Source organism: Muntiacus reevesi, chromosome 4 (genome assembly GCF_963930625.1).
Source record: "Muntiacus reevesi chromosome 4, mMunRee1.1, whole genome shotgun sequence".
Classification (NCBI taxonomy): domain Eukaryota; kingdom Metazoa; phylum Chordata; class Mammalia; order Artiodactyla; family Cervidae; genus Muntiacus; species Muntiacus reevesi.
In genome coordinates this window covers 134677278-134699649 of record NC_089252.1, presented here as the reverse complement: position 1 = coordinate 134699649, position 22372 = coordinate 134677278, and the positions used below count along the sequence as shown (strand labels likewise).

The 22372-nt window shown below is 35.5% G+C and overlaps 1 protein-coding gene across 7 annotated transcripts in view; it reads left to right on the top strand.

The window, feature by feature from the left end:
* Positions 1-22372, top strand: part of CEP290 (centrosomal protein 290) — an 89490-nt gene that overhangs the window by 57228 nt on the left and 9890 nt on the right. For 6 of the 7 annotated variants that reach the window (XR_010663045.1, XM_065934170.1, XM_065934169.1 and 3 more), the window contains 12 exons: positions 2187-2400; positions 3625-3762; positions 5295-5516; positions 5832-5954; positions 6587-6732; positions 7049-7204; positions 12876-12999; positions 17014-17148; positions 18626-18712; positions 19380-19544; positions 20054-20176; positions 21360-21532. Coding sequence is in view for 6 of the 7 variants with exons in the window: in XM_065934170.1 (XP_065790242.1) it covers positions 2187-2400; positions 3625-3762; positions 5295-5516; positions 5832-5954; positions 6587-6732; positions 7049-7204; positions 12876-12999; positions 17014-17148; positions 18626-18712; positions 19380-19544; positions 20054-20176; positions 21360-21532 (1806 nt within the window). In the remaining variant the exon portion in view is untranslated. Of the gene's footprint in view, positions 1-2186; positions 2401-3624; positions 3763-5294; positions 5517-5831; positions 5955-6586; positions 6733-7048; positions 7205-12875; positions 13000-13459; positions 17149-18625; positions 18713-19379; positions 19545-20053; positions 20177-21359; positions 21533-22372 lie in introns of those variants that run through there. The other variant, XM_065934174.1, reaches the window with a different exon arrangement.

Below are 22372 nucleotides of genomic sequence, written 5' to 3'. Positions count from 1 at the left end.
GAAGGCCAAATGATGCTATATATGGAAGTAGTTTGAAAATTTTAAAGTAACATAAATACAAAACTTTTATTTATATACCTGTAACAGTTTGTGGCATACATTTAAGGCTCAAATATTTGTTGAATGAAATATTAATCTTTTTTATTAACTATATTAACAGTAGAGGGCTGACAGCATTCTCTATATTAGAAATTCTAAACATTGTCCAGTCATTTATCAGAATATATATTTTAAAGCTAAAATGGGTATAGGAGTTCCCTGGTGATCCAGTGTTTAAGAATCCAACTGCCAATGCAGGGGACCAGGATTCAGTCCCTGGTTCGGGAACATTGCACATGCAGCAAGGCAACAATGCACATGCACCACAACTGCTAAGCCTGTGCACTGGAGCCTGCTAGCCTCAACTGTTGAGCCCAAGTGCTGCAACTGCTGAACCCTGCATGCTCTTGAGCCTATGTTCCACCACACCTCAGTGAAATGCCCACACTGCAACTAGAGAGCAGCCCCGCCTACTCACCGAAAGCCTGTATGCAGCAACAAGGACCCAGCACAGCCATAAATCAATCAATCAGTCAATCAATCAACAAAATAAGATAGGTTTATATTTAGGTGTTTTGTAATCACTGTAGAACTATCTCTGGTGCTCAGTTTCTTATCTGAAAAAAAAAAAGAGAAAGTAAACTACTTGACTTACAATTCTATTCCATCTCTGAGGTCCTTATTAGAACCTTTGATTCTTTATTCATTTGTCCAAGATGCTTCTGAGAAAGTTAACACTATTTTTGCTTTATTAAGAAACTGCCACTTTAAATAAACTATTCTCTAAGAGAAAAGAGAATTAAAGTAGCATGTGGTATATTTTCAATCTGTATTTCCTCTTTCTGTTAAACTTTATACACGAGGTGCTGTTTTTGATATATAAAGTTTCTGTCATATTTTAGAGCATAACAGTTCTTTCATTTCTGAATCTGATTCTTGGATGTTGAAAATAATCAACTTTTGATATTACCTTGTATATTTAATATTTTGCCACCTGAAACACTTGAAGTTGTTGTTTTGTACCTTTGTCATTTTAGCCTAAAGTTAATACTTTTATTCTCTGTGTGCACAATGGTATGCATGCATATTTTAATGCTTCTTAGGCAATTATAGTTCTGTGTGATTTCTTTAGTGAAACCTTATATTTTTACAGTTTGATGATTATTTGAAGTGACCTAAGTTTTAGCTGTAAGAAAGAAGTCTCAGATTGTTTAATACTGTACCTGTTGATAGTTTAACATACCTTTCTCTCATTGAGCAAAGTTTAATAATTTGAATCTCCATATTGATGGCCTTATTAATGTAGTATCTATATAAATACAGTGAACTGGATGTAATGATGTAATTCCACTTATAAGACTAATGTTGAATGAGCAGTAGGATTAATTGAATTAACTAAATTTTTGTACATGCATGCGTGCATAATCACTCCAGTTGTAAAAAGTCTTTAGTTACTACTAAAGTAGTAGTAGTATATTAGTATAGTATATAGCTACAGAGTCTTAGATACAATGCTAGTGACTTTAAAACCATATACAAATTAAGAGTACACATGGATGGTTTCTGTGAAAGTTTATCTTTTGTCTTTGTAAATGTCACTATAGGGCAGTGGTTCTCAAGCAGAAGTGATTTTGCTCTCCTCTCCCCTCAGGGACATTTGATGTAGACATTTTTGATAAATGACTAGAAGGTACTACTGGCATCTCGTGGGTGGAAGCAAGGAATACTGCTAAATGTTTTAAAATGCATAGACAGTAACCCCCACCCCCAATGAAGAATTATCCAGCAAAAATGTCAATAGTGCCATGGTTGAGAAACCATTATATAAAGGAAGCAGTTGCATCTTGCAGGAACCATAATATTTAAAGTGTTATTTTGTTCATTCTCTATATTATTTCATTTAGAGCCACAAATTACTGATGCAGTTGTTGCAAAAACAGTAGGCAGAAACTGAAAGAAAGTCTATTTTATGTTAAGTTAAACAGTAGTTAAATAGAGTAACGAATTGTTCATCTTTCAGGATTTGGATCAAGACTTAGATTTTTAAGGATACTGAGGACCAGACATTTGTTCTTTGTAAAATTTGTATCAATCAAACTGCTAATTGCAGCAACCAGTCTACTAAATACATGTTTGCTGTATATTAGGCTCCAAGAAAATCATGCAGATGAAGTGAAAAAAATAAAAACAGAAGTAGAGAATTTGAGGTGTCTTCTGGTGCAATCACAAAAGGAGTCACAAAGTTTAAAATCTGAACTTCAGACTCAAAAAGAAGCAAATTCAAGAGCTCCAACAACTACAATGAGAAATCTAGTAGAAAGGCTAAAGAGCCAACTAGCCTTGAAAGAGAAACAACAAAAAGTAAGTAACAATAGAAAGTTACCAAGATTTCAGAAAAACTTGTGGTAGAATGCTTTTAGTGAAGATTTTAAAAGATGATAGCATGCATTTCTGTCTTGTAATAAAAAGTATAAATGTTATCTTAAGCTGTTAAGCAAGGTTGGGTCTTTCAAGATAATTCTTTTAGAAAGCCCTATAAATTGGTGGTGTTTTTAAGTTCAAATATAGTCCAACTTGGGCTTTCCTGGTGGCTCAGACAGTAAAGAATCTGTCTCCAATGTGGGAGACCTGGGTTCGATCCCTGGATTGGGAAGATCCCTGAAAAAGGAAATGGCTACTCACTCCGTGGAGAATTCCATGGGCAGAGGAGCCTGGTGGCTGCAGCCCATAGGGTCACAAAGAGTCGGACACGACTGAGCAACTAACACATCTACACATCGTCCAACTTCTCTTTCTGTGTTATCAGTCTGATTTGTGGGCTAATAGGAAATAAAGAGAAATCTTCTTGAAAATATTTTCTCTTCTTTTCTGTTAGGATGCTCTGTTACTGAGGCCTTTTTTTTTTTTCTATTTTTTTTTTTTACTGAGGCCATTTTGAACAGTTTAAATAATTGAAAAATTTTAAACAATTCTGGGGATTAAGAGGGAGATAGGATAGGAGGAGGAAAGATTAAAGAAGGAGATCTCAGAGAGAGTGCTGTGAAAAGGAGTTGGTCAGTGGATTAACAGATTGACTTGTTTTCCATTTATCTTAGGTTTTGTATATAATTAACTATTTCAGAAGGTGCTACTGTTTTTCTGTGCTAGCTTGTGAAATTTATTGGCAAATTTTAAGTCTTTTCTAATCTTAACAGCAGAAGCAGCAATCTTGTAACTTTGTCTTCTTAAATTCAATTAATTTCACTTGGAAGCGTATATTAAGTGAGTAATTTAAATAAATATTTCATCATAGAATTTTGAGAATAAAACATGCCTGGGTTGTATAATGCAGGTTGTTTGATTTAATGCTAGATTTTAACAATTATCATTATCAAGATTTTGAATTCTCACACTCAATTTGGGAAGAATTGAGTTCACTTACTAATGGAAATCCATTTGAAACAGTTGGGTTGTTTGTGAACACTGTTTAAACTTATGATATTATAAGAGGATAGTTTAACGTAATGAATCTTATGTATATCTTATATTGCATGTTTCTCATATAAAGTGTCATTTTTTAAAAATTATGTCTTTTGGAACTTTTAGGCACTTAGTCGTGCACTGTTGGAACTTCGGGCAGACATGACCGCAGCAGCTGAAGAACGTATTATCTCTGTGACTTCTCAGAAAGAGGCAAATCTCAATGTCCAACAGATTGTGGATCGACAAACTAAAGAGCTAAAGGTGAACGTCAACATGTGCATTCATGTAACAGAATTCCCACTAATTCCTATTGGAAGAAAATTCACTTAGATATGTAATAATTTTGATCATGAATAAGGAATTTATTCTAATAAATAATTGGTGGATAGATGTACAAATACTCACAGTTTTGAACACTAAACATCTTTACATATTCACTGAATATTGTCTTGAAGGTTAGTAAAGGGTAGTCCTTTATAAGATAGTCCTCTTAACAGAATTAAATTTAAGAAACATTTTTCTTAGTCCTTTTTAATTCTGTATTGATGAGTGAGATTAATTTTTGCTGAGTTCATAATATGACTTAGTTGGCTTTCTTTTTTTAGCCCCTGAAATAGTTTATGGAAATCATGTAGTCCACATTTAATCTATAGCATTGCCTAACATTAAAGCCTTTTCTTTTTAAAATTATTTCTTAATTTTTGACAGTGTATTATTTTCTTACCCAGTTATTAGGTTTGTTACTGTATGAAATTTTTTTTTCTAAAATGTGTACATTTAATTGTGATTTTTAAATTTCTTCACATAAAGTTTCATACAGTTTGAATAAAATGAAAAATCTAGTTTTTATATGTTTTATTTTGTTTGTAATTTTTATTTACTTTTGGTTAATTTATATATACCCTTTATCACCATTAAACCCTGTAAGGACTGGATTTTACTCAGATTTTTAAAATCTCCTATTGGACCTGTTGAGATTATTAATATAGTTGACAGTAAAAACCCAGTAAGTCATAAATATGTAAATAGGTATAGCCCTGTGATGATCAGTGCCTTTCTCTTTGTCTGCTGAAATTTACAACAATTCTCTTTGTCTGAAATTTCTGCTCTGAATTCCTCAAATAATTCCAGTCATTTCTCTTGAAACCATTTTTGACTTTTCCAAGGGAGTTTGTATTTTGTGTAACTGTAATAATACTACTAGTTTCCTATTAGGGCTATTGGTAATCCCTTTGGGCCTGTAATAATGCATTCAACAAGACATATATTAAGGACCAATACTGCCGTCAGTGTTGCTATCTAGGGCAGCTTGGAACTCCTTACTAGTGGCTTACGTATACTGTCTAGTACTGTGAGCTGCCCTTTTATGTCTTGTCTTTACAAAATAGACTACGAACTACTAAAAGACTTTTGTTTTATGCTGTTCTTAGGCTTCACAGTGTTTTTAAAAATGCTTTATACAGTGATATTTACTTGTTTTTCTAATAAATTCCGCCAAAATGAAACATTTGCTTAGTTGATGAAATTTTGGCTCTAGGTGTTTGCTGATGATGAATTGCTTTAGACTGGTTTTTCATGTTTTGTTTTTTCCCTGAAAGTAGACTTAGTTCATTTGAAATGAAGATAGAAGAATTTATGTAGTTTGTGGTGGTTTTTTTTTGCATGTGTGTACTTAAAAATTTAGATAGAAACTTTCTTATTAGTAAGTATTAGTGGTGTACTTTATTATTATTGCTTTTATCATTGATATTTGCTGAAGATTTATGATTTACATCTTTCTTTGTCTTGTTTAGTCACAAATTGAAGATTTAAGTGAAAATATTTTAAAACTTAAAGAAGCTCTTAAAACAAGTAAAAACAGAGAAAACTCACTAACTGATAATTTGAATGACTTAACCAATGAACTGCAAAATAAACAAAAAGCCTATAGTAAATTGCTTAGAGAGAAAGATGGAGTTGATCAAGAGAATAATGAACTAAAGAGGCAAATTAAAAGATTAACCAGTGGATTACAGGTAATCTTACATTTAATTGTGATAATGTTTTGATTTACAATATACAGGTAGTAGTTTATTTCCACTTTTTCATTTTATCTGTAATATTTGCTAAAACTAGCTTTCAGATCACTTTGATTACTGTAACCGCTAATTCCTTCAGTGACCTCTATTTTATATTTGTAGTTTTAAAGTGGATATCTTTTTAAAATATAGAAGTAGTTACCATGTTATACTTAAATATCAACAGTGTCATTTAGAAAGCATGGTTAGTTGTAGTCTCAAAGTTTCTACAGTTGGAATATTTATCATGTAAAACTACATCTTGTTTTTTAGGGCAAACCTCTGATGGATAACAAACAAAGTTTAATTGAAGAACTCCAAAAGAAAATTAAAAAGCTAGAAAGTCAACTGGAAAGAAAGGTGGATGAAGCAGAAATGAAACCTATGAAAGAAAAGGTATGTGAAGAGATGTACTGATATGTTTAAGGTAGTGATAGTTAAATATGTAGTTAAAGACTAGATAATTTGTTGATCTGTGGACCTGATACATACACCATAAGTGGTACTGGGTAACATAGAGACATTCAAGACAAATGTCTGTCTTTTAGGAATTTACTAGTCTACTTGAAGAGACACCAGTAACTCTTAGTCAGAAATTACTCTTTTTTCTGACATTACAGTGTCCAAAATCGTTTTATATGTATTCAGCTGTATTTATCACTTTTCCCAGTGTAATTGTTTATATAGATTGGTTTGTAGAGACCTTTAGGAAAGAAATCTGGGCATTTATATCCTTCTTTCTTGACCCAGATGTGTCCTATTTAATCCTTCAGTGGACTGGATTATTATTATTTCAGAGTAAACGGAGGGACTTGGATATATTCAGTGTTTGCAGTAATAATCAATAACCAAACCACTCATAAATTGATTCTGTAGTGTGAAAAATAGCTTGAAATTTTCTTACAAGTTAACTAGTAAACTATTTTGTAGTAAAAAAAATAACTGATAGAAATAATCTAAAGAAGAACTCAAATTGACCAAAATCCATATAATTAAACTTGTTGTAAATAATTTGTTATTACTTACAGAGTGCCAGAGAAGAAGTAATTAGGTGGGAAGAAGGTAAAAAATGGCAAACCAAAATAGAGGGAATTCGAAACAAGTTAAAAGAGAAAGAGGGGGAAGTCTATATTCTAACAAAGCAATTGACTACTTTGAAGGATCTTTTTGCCAAGTGAGTTTAATGTAAAACAATTTAATTATGTACACTTTTTCATTTACCTGAAAGTTATATAGTTTTTGTGTACTTGCTAAAATGAAAAATTCTCTAGCATTATCATTTATTATCTATATTTCACTTTTTATTTTCTTTAAAATATGTGCTAAATATATTTTAACAATTTCTAAGTGGAATTTCTTTAAGTTAGCTCATAGCAAATAGAGAATGATCTGGTTTTTGCATATATGTCTTATAATAAGGAGGCTGCAATTTAATAAATTGAACAAACAGTGAATGGTACGTTTTCATGATTCTGTATTAAATCCCACAGAGCTGATAAAGAGAAACTTACCCTGCAAAGGAAACTGAAAACAACTGGCCTGACTGTTGATCAGGTTATGGCAGCGCGAGCATTGGAGTCAGAAAAAGAGTTAGAAGAACTGAAAAAGAGAAATCTTGACTTAGAAAATGACATATCATATATGAGGTAAGCTAATACACTGACATGCAGAAGCATATAATAAACCATACATATACCATAAAAGGTATTGGGTAACACAGGAAGTTCAAGACAATTCCTTTAGGAATTTACTAGTCTACTTGAAGAGACTGCAGTAACTCTTAGTCAGAAATTACTAAGCATGGCCCTGCACGTCAGAACTAGACCCAGTTTCCCCCTCAGTCAGTCTCTCGAATCAGGAAGCTTCCAGAAGCCCCTTATCCTTGTCCCTCAGAGGGCAGACAGAATGAAAACCACAGTCACAGAAAACTAATCACACCGATTACATGGACCACAAACTCGTCTAACTCAGTGAAACTAAGAGTCATACCGTGTATCGCCACCCAAGACAGACGGGTCATGGTGAAGAGCTCTGGCAAAACGTGCTCCACTGGAGAAGGGAAGGGCAAGCCATTTCAGTATTCTTGCCTTGAGAACCCCATGAACAATGTGAGAAGGCAAAACAATAGGACACTGAAAGATGAACTGCCCAGGTCAGTAGGTGCCCACATGCTACTGGAGAAGAGTGGAGAAGTAACTCCAGAAAGAATGAAGACAGAGTCAAAGCAAAAGCAACGCCCAGCTGTGGATGCGACTGGTGATGGAAGGCTGATGCTGGAAGAAACAGTACTGCATAGGAACCTGGAATGTTGGGCCCATGAAGCAGGGTAAGTTAGAAGTGGTCAGATGGGAGACACAAAGGGGGACATCGACATTTTAGGAATCAGGGAACTAAAATGGACTGGAATGGACAAGTTTAACTCAGATGACCAGTATATCTACTACTATGGGCAAGAATACCCTAGAAGAAATGGAGTAGCCATCATAGTCAACAAAAGAGGTCAAAATGCTGTACTTAGATGCAGTCTCAAAAATGACCGAATGATCTCTGTTCATTTCCAAGGCAAACCATTCAATATCACAGTAATCCAAGTGTGTGCCCTAACCAGTAATGCTGAAGAAGTTGAAGTTGGCCGTTTCTTTGAAGACCTACAAGACCTTCTAGAACTAACACCCAAAAAAGATGTCCTTTTCATCATAGGGGACTGGAATGCAAAATTCGGAAGTTAAGAGATACCTGGAGTGACAGGCAAGTTTGGCTTTGGAGTACAAAATGAATCAGGACAAAGACTAACAGAGGTTTGCCAAGAGAACGCACTGGTCATAGCAAACACTCTCTTCCAACAGCACTAGGGAAGACTTTACACATGGAGAACACCAGATGGTCAGTACCAAAATCAGATTGATTATATAATTTGCAGCCAAATATGGAGAAGCTCTATACAGTTAGCAAAAACAAGACCGGGAGCAGACTGTGGCTCAGATCATGAACTCCTTATTGCCAAATTCAGACTTAAATTGAAGAAAGTAGGGAAAACCACTCAGGTATGACCTAAATCAAATCCCTTACGATTATACAGTGGAAGTGACAAATAGATGCAAGGGACTAGATCTGATAGACAGAGTGCCTGAAGAACTATGGATGGAGGTTCATGACATTGTACAGGAGGCAGTGATCAAGATCATCTCTAAGAAAAACACAAAAAGGTAAAATGATTGTCTGAGAAGGCCTTACAAATAGCTGAGAAGAGAAGTGAAAGGCAAAGGAGAAAAGGAAAGATATACCCATTTGAATGCAGAGTTCCAAACAATAGCATGGAGAGATAAGAAAGCCTTCCTCAGAGATCAATGCAAAGAAATAGAGGAAAACAACAGAATGAGAAAGACTAGAGATCTTTTCAAGAAAATTAGAGATACCAAGGGAACATATCATGTAAAGATGGACACAATAAAGGACAGGAATGGTATGAAACTAACGGAAGAAGAAGATATTAAGATGAGGTGGCAAGAATACACAGAAGAACTGTACAAAAAAGATCTTCATGACCCAGATAATCATGATGGTGTGATCACTCACCTAGAGCCAGACATCCTGGAATGTGAAGTCAAGTGGGCCTTTGGAAGAATCACTACGAACAAAGCTAGTGGAGGTGATGGAATTCCAGTTGAGGTATTTTAGATCCTAAAATATGAAGCTATTAAAGTGCTGCACTCAATATGCCAGCAAATTTGGAAAACTTAGCAGTGGCCACAGGACTGGAAAAGGTCAGTTTTCATTCCAATCCCAAAGAAAGGCAATGCTAAAGAATGTTCAAACTCCCCCACAATTGCACTCATCTCATATGCTAGCAAAGTAATGCTCAAAATTCCTCAAGTGAACCTTCAGTAGTACGTGAACCATGAAATTCCAGATGTTCAAGCTGGATTTAGAAAAGGCAGAGGAACCAGAGATCAAATTACCAACATCTGTTGGATCATTGATAAAGCCAGAGAGTTGCAGAAAAACATCTACTTCTGATTTATTAACTACTCCAAAGCCTTTGACTGTGTGGATCACAACAAACAGTGGAAAATTCTTAAAATGATAGGAATACCAGACCTCCTTACCTGACTCCTGAGAAATCTGTTTGTACCTCAAGAAGTCACAGTTAGATCTGGACATAGAACAACAGACTGGTTCCAAATAGGTAAAGGAGTACATCAAGGTTGATATTGTCACCCTGCTTATTTCACTTATATGCAGTGTATATCATGTGAAATGCCAGGCTGGATGAAGCACAAGCTGGAACCAAGATTGCTGGGAGAAATATCAGTAACCTCAGATATGCAGATGACACCACCCTTATGGCAGAAAGTGAAGAAGTAAAGAACCTTTTGATGAAAGTGAAAGAGGAGAGTGAAAAAGTTGGCTTAAAACTCAACATTCAGAAAACTAAAATCATGGCATCTGGTCCCATCACTTCACGGCAAATAGGTGGGGAAACAATGGAAACAGGGAGAAGCTTTAGTTTTTTGGGCTCCAAAATCACTGCATATGGTCACTGTAGCCATGAAATTAAAAAACGCTTGCTCCTTGGTAGAAAAGCTATGACCAACCTAGATAGCATATTAAAAAGAAGAGACATTACTTTGCAAACAAAGGTCCGTCTAGTCAAAGCTGTTATTTTTCCAGTAGTCATGTATGGATGTAAAAGTTGAACTAATAAGAAAGCTGAGCGCCGAAGAATTGATGCTTTTGAACTGTGGTGTTGGGAGAAGACTCTTGAGAGTCCCTTGGACTGCAAGGAGATCCAAGCCATCCTAAAGGTAATCAGTCCTGAATATTCATTGGAAGGACTGATGTTGAAGCTGAAACTCCAATACTTTGGCCACCTGATGTGAAGAACTGACTCATTAGAAAAAACCTGATGCTGGGAAAGATTGAAGGCAGGAGGAGAAGGGGGTGACAGAGGATGAGATGGTTGGATGACATCACTGACTTGATGGACGTGAGTTTGAGGAAGCTTCAGGAGTTGGTGATGGACAGGGAAGCCTGGCGTTCTGCAGTCCATGGGATCTCAGAGGATCAGACACGACTGAGTGACTGAAATGAACTGAACGGATAATAAATGTGTGTTATCTTAAGCTTGAGTTCTGGTGATTCTTTTCCCATGTGAGTAGAGATTTTCCTGGTTCTTTTACATCACATGATATGGATTGTATTATTGAGCTCTGAACATTATATTCTGAGACTCTGGATCTGACTGAATTGTGTGGGAAATGCAGTGTTTTTGTTTTAGTGGGTCTGGATAGGCTCAGCCTGATTTTCTAGCCTGCTTTCTGTGGGCTCTGGTTCCAGTACCATTTTCAAAACTTTGACAGGGCTCGTTTGCTTTCTTATGCCTGTGCTCCTCCCTGCTGACAGTCTGGGATGTTGACTGTCTTCTGTTAGGTCAGTTCTCAGATTCTTTAATGTTCTGATTAGGACCAGATTCATACATGCATGCCCAGGGGTGAGCTCAGTATTTCATTAACTGCTTTATAAGATTCCTTTCCTTCTTTTCCTTCTGTGATCTCACGGATAGATTAGATTTCCTTCAGGCTCCCCTTTTTGGTTGTTACTGTTGCGTCCAGTTCTTTGCAACCCCGTAAACTGTAGCCCACCAGGATCCTCTTTCCATGGAATTTCCCAAGCAAGAATACTGGAATGGGTTGCCATTTCCTCCTCCAGGGCATCTTCCTGACCCAGGGATTGAACTTGTGTCTCTTGCATCGCAGGCAGATTCTTTAATGCTGAGCCACCAGGGAAGCCCCCCATTTGGGCACTTTGAGGCCCATCTGAGGCTTCAGTTGCCCGGTTGTACTGTGCACTTCAGCTGTTGTGCTCTCGTCTGCATCTAACCCAGCAGCAGGAGAGCAGAAAAGGGGACGTGTGGTGGTGGGGTCCCTACTTTGCCTTCCCTCTTTACTAATCACAGCTCTACCAATTGGAGAAGATTCCTCTCCCTAAAAAAATTTGGCTCTTATGAATTTCCTTTGCAGCTTTTGTCACCACTGCCTTGGGATTGCCTGAGGGTTGAGACAGGAGAGTAAGTAGAGAAAAATAAGGAAGGATTTTTGCAGTGCCTAAGAATATTGAGTGTTCTTAAGTGCCCTTGCTCCTGCTGCAGCTGGAACTTGGAGCTTTGCTGATGTTCATCTTCATGTTTCAAGCTGTGTTGTATTGAGGCTAGGAAATACTAGAGGAAAGGAAGAGGTAAATTCACCACCTGTGTGCTGATATTTCAAATTCCGGAACTTTGTCCCAGTCTGTAAAATATTTACTTTTCAAAGTCCTCATGAGCTACCTACATTCCATTCCCTTTCCTTCTAAATGATTGTTTCTTAAATTCTTCAGAATTTTCCTTAATGGTAAAGAACAAAGTGATTGAAATTTTTCTCTTCATTTTGACACCTGTTTATAGCTACTGTCTGGACCTAGCTTCCTTGTTTTTCTTAGTCTAAGCATATATTCAGAATAAAACCAAATCCTTTTATTCTTCTTTGCAGTTTTCAGAAGGATCAAAATATTTTACTTTTGAAACCTTCTAATATTTTTAGATATTTAATAGCTTTTTTTCCTAGTATGAATAGTATGACTCTATGTAAGCTGAAATAATTGATTAGACTTTATAAAAGATAACTTCAACTTGTCTTCTCTCTCAGTTCAAATGTGAATTTCTGAATTTTATGAATCACTTCTAGCTATTAAAGGGAGAAAGGACATTCCAAGCAAACAGAACGCTAGCAGAGACATAGAGGCAGAAGTGATCTTATGTGGGTAAGAGTGGATGTATTTGACTTAGTAAGGGAAAATCCCTGGACAACTGTGTTGAACAGATGTGATTGTGCCAGATAGTGGAGGGCCTTGTACATCGTGCAGATGAGTATAAACTGAAAAAATAATTATTATCTGGCACCACTAAGAGCCTATTAAAATCCTTGAACTTTTTGAGAAGTACATGAATGTTATGAAATTATTATGTAATGTTTTAAAAATAGTAGGTATTTTTTCAGTTATTTTACACAATCCCAAAATAGATGTATGTTCTTTACAAATGTTAATGCATTTCTTTAAATCAAAATATGCTTTTTAACTCTAAAGGAGGCCAGCCATGAAATCATCTGTAGAGGATCATTTTATAGGATAGTCATATCCCAATTTAATTTTTATACAGTTTTGAAGTTTTGTGGAATTTAAAATACAGTGTTAAAAATATATTTTTCTATATTTTAATGTAATAAAACAGTACAGAGTTGGCAGTTTGAATAATAAAGAGTCTGTGATTATTGTTCATAGGACTCATCAAGCTCTTCCTCGAGATTCTGTTATAGAAGACTTACGTTTGCAAAATAAATACCTCCAAGAAAAACTTCATGCTTTAGAAAAGCAGTTTTCAAAGGATGCATATTCTCGGCCTTCAGTAAGTGCATATCTTTTCATTGTTTCAATTCTAAGATTTAAAAGTGAAATAACTTCTGCCTTTATCTGGCTAGAAATAGTAGATCCTTCTCATTAATATTAATATAATAAATCCAGCTTTTATTTTTACCTGATAGAGATATATGTTAACTTCTTTAATTCTTTTTACATAATACAAATTTGTGGTTCTTATGCTTTGCATAAAACTTCATTACAAATGATTTCTGTAGATTTTAAATGTAGTTATGAGTTCTGTTGTGACAAGAACACATAGTTAAATTAGGAAGATATGTTATAACATTGTATCCATTTATGTGTGTGATACATTTCTAGTGTGTCTTTATAAAGTCTCATTAATGTGGAATTATTTGTTGTCTCTTATTTTAAAACATTCGTGTGTATATTTTTATTATTTTTTCCTTTTCTTTTCCTGTTTCTTTTCTTCTGTCTGCTTCAAGCAGAATCTGTTACGTGACACAACTGCGCTTTCTCCTCTTGCCGCCAGTGTTAGTAAATACAGGCATAATATTTTTCACAAAAAGAATACTTTACACAGGAACCAAAACAACCACATGACAGTGCTCAGGGTTAAAAATAGGAAAGAGATAGATGTTAGTGCCAACTTACATCATCAGTTACCTAGACACAATCTACAGTGTTACAGTAATGAAGAAAAACCCAAAGCAGAAGATATTGTAGATCCTACTGAGTTAAATAAATCTGAATCAAGAACAAACAATACATCAAGTCCATTTAGGTCAACTGAAGGTACCGTGACCGATTTTAACCCCAACTTTGAAAATGATCCAAATCCTAAAGTTCAGAAAATTAATGAAGACTGTTGTGAAAATGATGAGCAGGAAGATAAAAACAGGGAAGAGAAAGCTACGCAAGATGAGAAAGAAAAGGGACACATAACTGAAGAAGAGAGTCACAGCAAGCACATGGATCCAGGAGAATCTTGTGGGGAGGACCGCGGCCAGGCCGCAGGGGTGGCTGCCCGGAGTCAGCGTGCGGAGGAGGGCGCAGAGGCACACTCTGAAGCCAGCGCGCCAGTCCAGCCAGGAAATGAAGCGGCTGGGGTTTGAGCAGTCCTTTATTTCTCTGTTGGCCGAGTTTTCTCATAGCAAGTAGCATATGCGTCTGGTACAGATGGAAACAAATTGTGTCAGATTTGTAAAAAGCATTAACTGTTAATAAACTTCTCAAACCCTAATGTTTGACTCCTTCCTACTAAAACTTAGTGGTCGTGCATTTCTCTAATTCATTTTAGTATTCTGTTTTACTACTGGTGTTCACTTAAAAAGTATTAGATTAGATAACAGAATAACAAAAATAAGGCCCTTTTAGAAGTGCTCGTTTTGCCTTAGAAATTCCTAATTCAGCATGTTGTAAAATCTCACTGCAAGTCAGATTTCACTACAAGGAATAATATTGATAAAAATCGTTATGATGCTGTGTAACATTCTAATATACACAGCAAGTTCCTTTGATGATCTTTTTGCCTTGTATTATAAGATACTTTTTTATATAATGAGAAAAGTGAGTTATATGTATTGCCTAGGTATAGTTCTCACAATACTCTGCAGAGAATTATTTCTGTTTTACATGGGAAGCTTGGAGAAACATCTCTAGTGATCAAGAAGATGCAGAACTAGGATTTATATGGAGGTCTAATTCTACAGTTAATGAACTTTCTACATATGCTCTACTTTTGGTCAATTTACATGGCAGTCCAGAGGAGGAAATTCGTTCTGAGTTGAAATCAAATAGCATTCATTCATTTGTTCATTCCTTTCCACCTTGGATATTCTAGTCACTTAAGTCATCATTAAATTAGACATTTAAATTAAGAGAAAATGGGCAAAAATGACTTAATTCTTATTTCCTTTTCTAGGCACATAATGCTTCTTTTTTTTCACTTGATAATAAGTAGTTGAGAATTTGAGACTTCCCCTGTATACCTTTTAATAAGATTCTCCTTCTACAAAACAATTTGTTAAGTCTCCCTGAAATTGATTATATAAGAATTTTTTTATTTTACTTTTATAGACGAGTTTTATTAGATTTGTTTTCCAAAAATTTGAACAATCTTAGCCCTTTTGTTTTCTGAGAACAGGAAGAAAAAAATGATCCACATTCACTTACTTGAATAACTGCATCTGTATTTTAGTGAGGAGAACTGTTGAAAAAATATCTTCATGTAAGATCAGATAGAATTAGCCTCTCCTGTGAGTGAAATTTAGTATATATCTATCAATCAGGGGTACTGATTATCATTGATTAATTATTGTTATTTTTTGCTATTGTAAAAATTGCTATTGTAGACTGAAGAGATGAAGTAAGGGAGACAGAGAGCTCAGGGATAGGAAACAAGCTTGCCATGTCTGAAGAGACCTTGAAAATCATCGTACCTAGTGCCTTCACTTGCGAGATGCAGAAACAGAGGACCTGGCAGGCGGTTGGTTTTGCTTAGTGTTAACCTTAACAGTAGTGAAACCAGAATGTAGACTTGGATCGTCTGACAGAGGAGGGACATATTGCTGTAGTTTACTGACACCATGAAGCACGTCTGTCTTCTTTCTCTTTCCACTTTTAAATTCCTATGCACACACATTCTCTCAGACAGAAATCAGGTGGATACATGCAGTGTTTCTGCCAGGGTTGTGTTATATGCTCTCAGCTCAGAATCATAGGTCAGCTCAAGAATCTCTTTACTTTTCTACATCCTATTTTCTAATTTCTTTACTTTAACTCTGTTTTACCTAAGAAAACTTACTCCTTTTTAACTTTTTTTTAACCAAAGAGTGAATGTGTCAGAATGTATTTAACCTACTGCTAATTCAAATGATGTTACAGAGCCGGGTATAATGAATGTATTTATAGAATATTATACCTTAATAATAATGTATAATATATCAGTCTATAATAATATGATGATCATAATAATGTCTCTGGAATTATTGACTTGATAGTTAATCAGGCCAAGAGAATAGAATGGGAGAGAAAAAACTAAAACTGTTCTGAGTTGCTTTCACAAAATTATCTCATATAATGCTCTTTTAACGGTCTTATAAGTGGTATCTTTACTACCTTGTAGTAAAAAGTAACCAAACACATATTTCTCTTTCAAATAATGTACAGTTTAGAATGAGAAATAAGTATGAACATTGATAATAGCCCCCCAAGGTGGATTCATGCCAAAACAAATGCAAATAAAGTGTTACCGGATTTCAGAGGAGGGAGTGATTATTTTAGCTCCAGGAATGAGGAATAACTTTCCAAAGGAGGAAGGAATTTAGGCACCTTTTGTAGGCTTGTGTATTCATCTGCTATGGCAACCACAACAGAACACCAAGGAGTTGATGCCTTAAGCAACAGAAATTTATTCTCACAGTTCTGAAAACCAGAAGTCCAAAATCAAGGTATCGGCAGAGTTGATTTCTTCTTTATTTAGACTTTGGGGAAAGGATCCCTTCAGGCCTTTCTTCTGGCTCATAGATGGCTAGCTTCCCCCCGTCTCTATAGTTATTCTTCTGTATATATCTATGTGTCAAATTTCATTTTTGTGTAAGTACATCAGACATTGGATTAAGGCCCACCCAAGTGACCCTGTTTTATCTTAATTATCTCTGAAAAGGCCCTATTTCCAAATAAGGTCATTTGAGGCACTGGGAATTAGAACTTAAACATATGAATTTGGGGGTTTGATGGGAGTTGGGGCAAAATGCAATCTATAACAGGTAACAATGTTTTATTTTGGACTGAAAGAACCACAAATTATATGTGTGGACATCATTGAATCATACTGACTTTGTTTTTTGTACTAATTTCAGCAGACTGATTACCTTTCGTGAGTTTGTTTGTTTATGGTTGCTTTCTCTAGAGCTCTCCAATTTTCTCATTCTTTTGAGGAACTGTGTTCCCTTTTAGCATAGTGTTTTCTTACCCAGCATGTCTTATAAGCTTTTATTTGCTACACCTTAAAAATACTCCTAACTTCATTTTCCTGAAGACTTCAGGAGTAGATTCAGATGATCATTATCAAAGAGAACAAGAGCTCCAGAGGGAAAACTTGAAGTTGTCATCTGAAAATATTGAACTCAAATTTCAGCTTGAACAAGCAAATAAAGATTTGCCAAGATTAAAGGTAAATTTAATATTCTTTATTACAGTTAGAAAATCGAATGCCTAAAAACTTTCTCCCTACTTGTTATGTTTACCATGTTAGCTCATGAAGAAGCCAGAAACTCATATTCATAAAATATGGTAGTGTTTACACTTTCTACATTCACTCATGTGACAGTTATTTGTTGAGGGCCTTCTTTGTATCAGGTACTCTTCTATGTGCTGGGAAATAGCCATCAGAAAAATTCTTGCACTTGTAGAGCTTATATTCCAGCAGGAAGGCTCATAATAGGTAAGCAAGTCAGTATATTGTATGTCAGCTGATATTAAATGCTAAGAAGAAAAAGCATGGTTTGTGTGTGTGTGTGTTGGATAGGGGTATAGTTGACCCTTGAACTATGAGGGTCCATTTATATGGGGATATTTTTCAATAGTAAATACTGCTGTTTTACCTGATCCATGGTTGGTTAAATCCACAAATGCAGAGAAACTGCAGATATAGAGGACCAACTATGCTATACCTCCACATTGTTTAGCAGTCAACTGTATATGGGATTGCTCTTTAAAATAAGAGTAGTAAGGGGAGGCCTTACTAATAAATGATATTTTAGCAGAGAACTAGGGGACAGGTAAGGAAGTGGGTCATACAGATACTAGAAAAAGGATTCCAGACAACAGAACTGGCAAGTTCAAATGCTGTGTGTGTGGCAAGATGATAGTTGGTGTGTTTAATTAACAGTTACCACATTTCAAAATATTCGGATAAAAAAGTAATAAAATATTAGGGTAGCTCTTAAAATATAAAGTTTTTAAAAAATGTTTAGGATAATTGTCTCTTAGAAATTTTACTTTATTTTGATATTTATAATAAATTTATTTTTGGTTTTTGAAATCTTATCCTATTTATTGGAGTATTTTTCTCAACTGGCTGTTTCATTTCTGTTTTTTAACTTAGAATATTAGCAATGTGTTAATTCCACTGGTAATAGTATAATTAACCTATATCCTTCTTATTCTGGTTTTTACACTGTTAGAACGTATCAGAAGAGCAATTGTTTATATCTTTGTACCATGTTCTACATATGTAATTTATGGTTCTCCATATGTAATTTGTAGAACAGTTATGGGACAGTTAAATCAGGAGTTCTGAACTCAAACTTATTATTGTATACTAAGGCAACAATGATGGACAGGGACGCCTGGTGTGCTGCAGTCCATGAGGTCACAAAGAGTCGGATACGACTGAGCGACTGGACTGAACTGAACTGAACTGATGGCAATGATGTAGGAAATATATATTTAAATCCATATATAAAATCTCTTGTATTAGTACACTTTACTTCAACATATGTCACAGTTCAAAATTCTCTTATTGGTAGGAAGATCCATTTGTTTACTTAAGCTATACAGTTGAGAGACTGGTAGTTCAGATGAATTGTTTGCCTTTCCTTATCAATGACTACAACTGTGTTAAATTGTTACGTTTCTTTAATATTCAGAATCAGGTAAGAGACTTGAAGGAAATGTGTGAATTTCTGAAGAAAGAAAAAGCAGAAGTAGAGCGGAAACTTGGCCATGTTAGAGGGGTGAGTATGTGAGAGTATGCCATGTGTTTGTTTTGGCCTCAGAAGGGATAAGCTGGAAGTGAGAATATAAGGTTGGATGTAGCAGTACTGGTATGCCTTTACTAGTGCCTCTAGTTTCAGTTTTATTCTGCTGCATGTACAGTGTAAAACATCACTAAGCTTTCTCTTTGTTTCAAGTTAGTAAATTTCATCATCTGTCACATCTTACATGCTTTTTATTCCACTTGGACTCTATACCATCTCTTTTTCCTTTGCATCTCCCTCCACACCTTGAAAACATTTAACTTCCCGGAATCTTCTTTCTTCTATTCATTGAGGTAACTACTGCTTCTTGGTCTGATTCTAACACTTTGTAACTACTTTTTATGATATTCATGGCAGCTTCTTAGTTATAATGCTAATATAGTAATGTTGGGTTTAAGCTGTTCCTTGTTAGCTGCATGAGTTTAGGAATATAAATTCTCTGAGTGTTGATTTTCTTGTATGTAAAGTGAAGATTGTAATTCCTTTTTCATAAGGTTATTATAATGAGTTGAAATAATACAAACTTTGGCTTCAAATGTTAGGAATCAACAATGAGTTTAATAATAAACCTCTTGTATTCTGGGTACTTTATATTGTACTTTCTAAACATTTGATTAAATAAAAATTTAACATTTTTCCCTAGTCTGGTAGAAGTGGAAAGACAATCCCAGAACTAGAAAAAACCATTGGTTTAATGAAGAAAGTAGTTGAAAAAGTCCAAAGGGAAAATGAACAACTGAAAAAAGCATCAGGAATATTGACCAGTGAAAAAATGGCTAGTATTGAGATGGAAAATGAAAATTTGAAGGTAATATTCTTAATGCTATTTGTACAGAATGTTATACTGATAGAATTTTTATTAATTTTTAAGGACAGTTTTAAATATAGTATATAAAGTGGCTTTAATGGATGAACAGATATTTTACACATGTGGAAAAAATATTGGAGACAATGATTGAAGTGTTACAGTAGCATCATGTGGTCATCTTACTATTTCCAGACCATTGGTTCTCACTCTGGCAACATAAAATAATAAACTGTGTCTATTTTCAAAAATACAGTTGCCTAAACCCCCAGTTTTGAGATTGATCAGTTATGGGATTGGTCCCACCATTGGTATTGTTTTTTTTAAGTCATCAACTCATTCTAAGCCAAGATTGGAAACCTCTGCTCTATATGACCAGTATTAAAGGGAAGAATTTAATTCTAATTGTGTTAAATATAATCTCTAAAACTATGTTGAACTAAGTTTTATGAGTTTATGGGATCATCATTTATTTCCTCATTTTGATAATGTAGAGTTTTTTAAATTACCAGGTTGAATTAGAAAAACTCAAAGTTCATCTTGGACGTCAGTTGAGCATGCACTATGAATCAAAAACCAAAGGCACAGAGAAAATTGTTGCTGAAAATGACAGACTTCGTAAAGAACTTAAAAAAGTATGACTTTCATTATTGACTGTACTTATTTTTATGTTAATTAATACATTTGTGGAAAACTGAATGAAAGAGTTGATGAGTGTCTATTCAGAATAGATATTAAGAGATTTAGGAATTGTGTCTTATGCCCACCATTGTTTCGTAATGAGGAACACTGAAAATAAAAAGTAAATTAACAGGCAGTATAATGTAGAAGCTGGTTCCCAGAGGGTACAGGGGGAAAGAACTCACCCGCCAGGGCAGGAGACAGGGTTCAGTCCCCGGGTTGGGAAGATGCCCTGCCGGAGGAAGTGGCAGCCCACCCCAGTGTTCTTGCCCGGGCAATCCCACGGCCAGAGGAGCCAGGCAGGCTATAATCCAGGGGTTGGCAGAAGAGTCGGACATGACTGAGCACACATGCACACATATGTAGATGCCACACAGCCGGGATCAATTTTTAGCTTCATTTCTACTTAATTCTGGGAATGAGGGCAATCTACTATTCCTTCTCCTCTCAGTTTCCTCATCTATAAAACTGGGACTATTAAGTGTATCAGTTTCACAGAACTGCGTTACTATTTATGCATGTGTATTTATGAATTACACTTCATGTACAAGACAGTATATGAAACTATTTTGTTAAACAGTAAGATTCCTTTCTATTTAAGAGACAGAATATATTCCTTGCCCCAGACAAATGTGTCCTTATTTATATGGATGATGCAGTGCATTAACTGAAATTAATATTTTTAAACTAGTTACAATGGAATCTGAACACATTTTGAGGCCAGAGTGATACTGTGCTTTGAATGTAGATGTTTAATCGTGGAAATAATCTGTGGTGCTTACACATAGTTTATAGTTATGTCTCAGGTATTAAAGAGTCAAACATCTTTTTAAAAAAATCTAAAGACATAAACTATTCCCTTTTCTGTAACTATTATAACAAATATGACAAAGTAACTATGGAGTAAAATATTGTAAATGTATTTTTACAACCTCAATACATGCTGTGTTGTAATTATGACCACCATATTGCTGTTCTAGAGTTTAAAAAATACTGGATTTTTATTGGACTTTTAATCAGCATTTAGAACTTCAGGTTATTTTTCTTTCTAGTTTGTAGTGATAATTTTGAATATATTACATTCATGAGAACAGTATTACCTTTTGGCATAATATACTAATTAGCTTTTAATGGTAGGAAACTGAAGCTGCGGAGAAATTACGGATAGCTAAGAATAATTTGGAGATATTAAATGAGAAGATGACAGCTCAGCTAGAAGAGAGTGGCAGGAGACTACAGCTGGCAGAGAGCAGAGGCCCCCAGCTTGAAGCTGCTGACAGCAAGAGCTGGAAATCAATTGTTGTTACAAGGTAGGAACGAGCAGCTTAACATTTGCAGTTTTATCAGTTCTAACTCTGCCATTATTGTTTTTAAAGAACATGACACTATTCTAATTCACTTAGTTATTTCGTGAAGAACTGTTGGGTGGTTTGTTTTAACATGATCCCTACTCTTTCTTCCTTAAGAGATTTAACTAATTGGGGTGTCAGGGCACGGATCAGAGCAGAGCTGGGCTGGGCTGAGGGTGTTGGAGCCCAGCAAGTTTCCTGAAGCTACTGTCAACCATGAGCCCAGACTGATGCTGCCCAACTTGTCCTGCTTTTCTCTCTGCTGCGTTCGTTTTCTACCCCAAGTATAAGCCAGGCACAATGGAGCCGTCTTGTCACAAGCTGTGGCATACCAGAGTAGGCTGTGCTACAGTTTTGGAGCTATGTTCTGGGCAGCTTGGTCTTGAAATACCTTCAACATATGAATTCAGCAGACAGTTTTAGTTTCTTTCAGCCTCTACTTTCTGGCACTTGATTTTCTCCCACCCCTTGAGCCTTTTCTACAAGTATGTGTGATTCCTGCCTGTCAAATAAACTTTGTGGCTATGAAAGAGGTTCAGGCTATAATTCACTGGCAGGCTGAAATCCAGGGGGTGGCAGAAGAGTCGGATGTGACCGAGTACACATGTGCACATGATGTAGAAGCCACACAGCCGGGATCAGTTTTTAGCTTCATTACTTCTTAATTCTGGGAATGAGGGGAGTAGGAATTCACCAGCAAATATTTGTATGTCCATTGTCACTACACCAGGGGTGGTTCATTGTGACGGATGAGTCACTACAAGGCTTTGGCGTCATTCTCATTTCAACTTTAGGCAACTA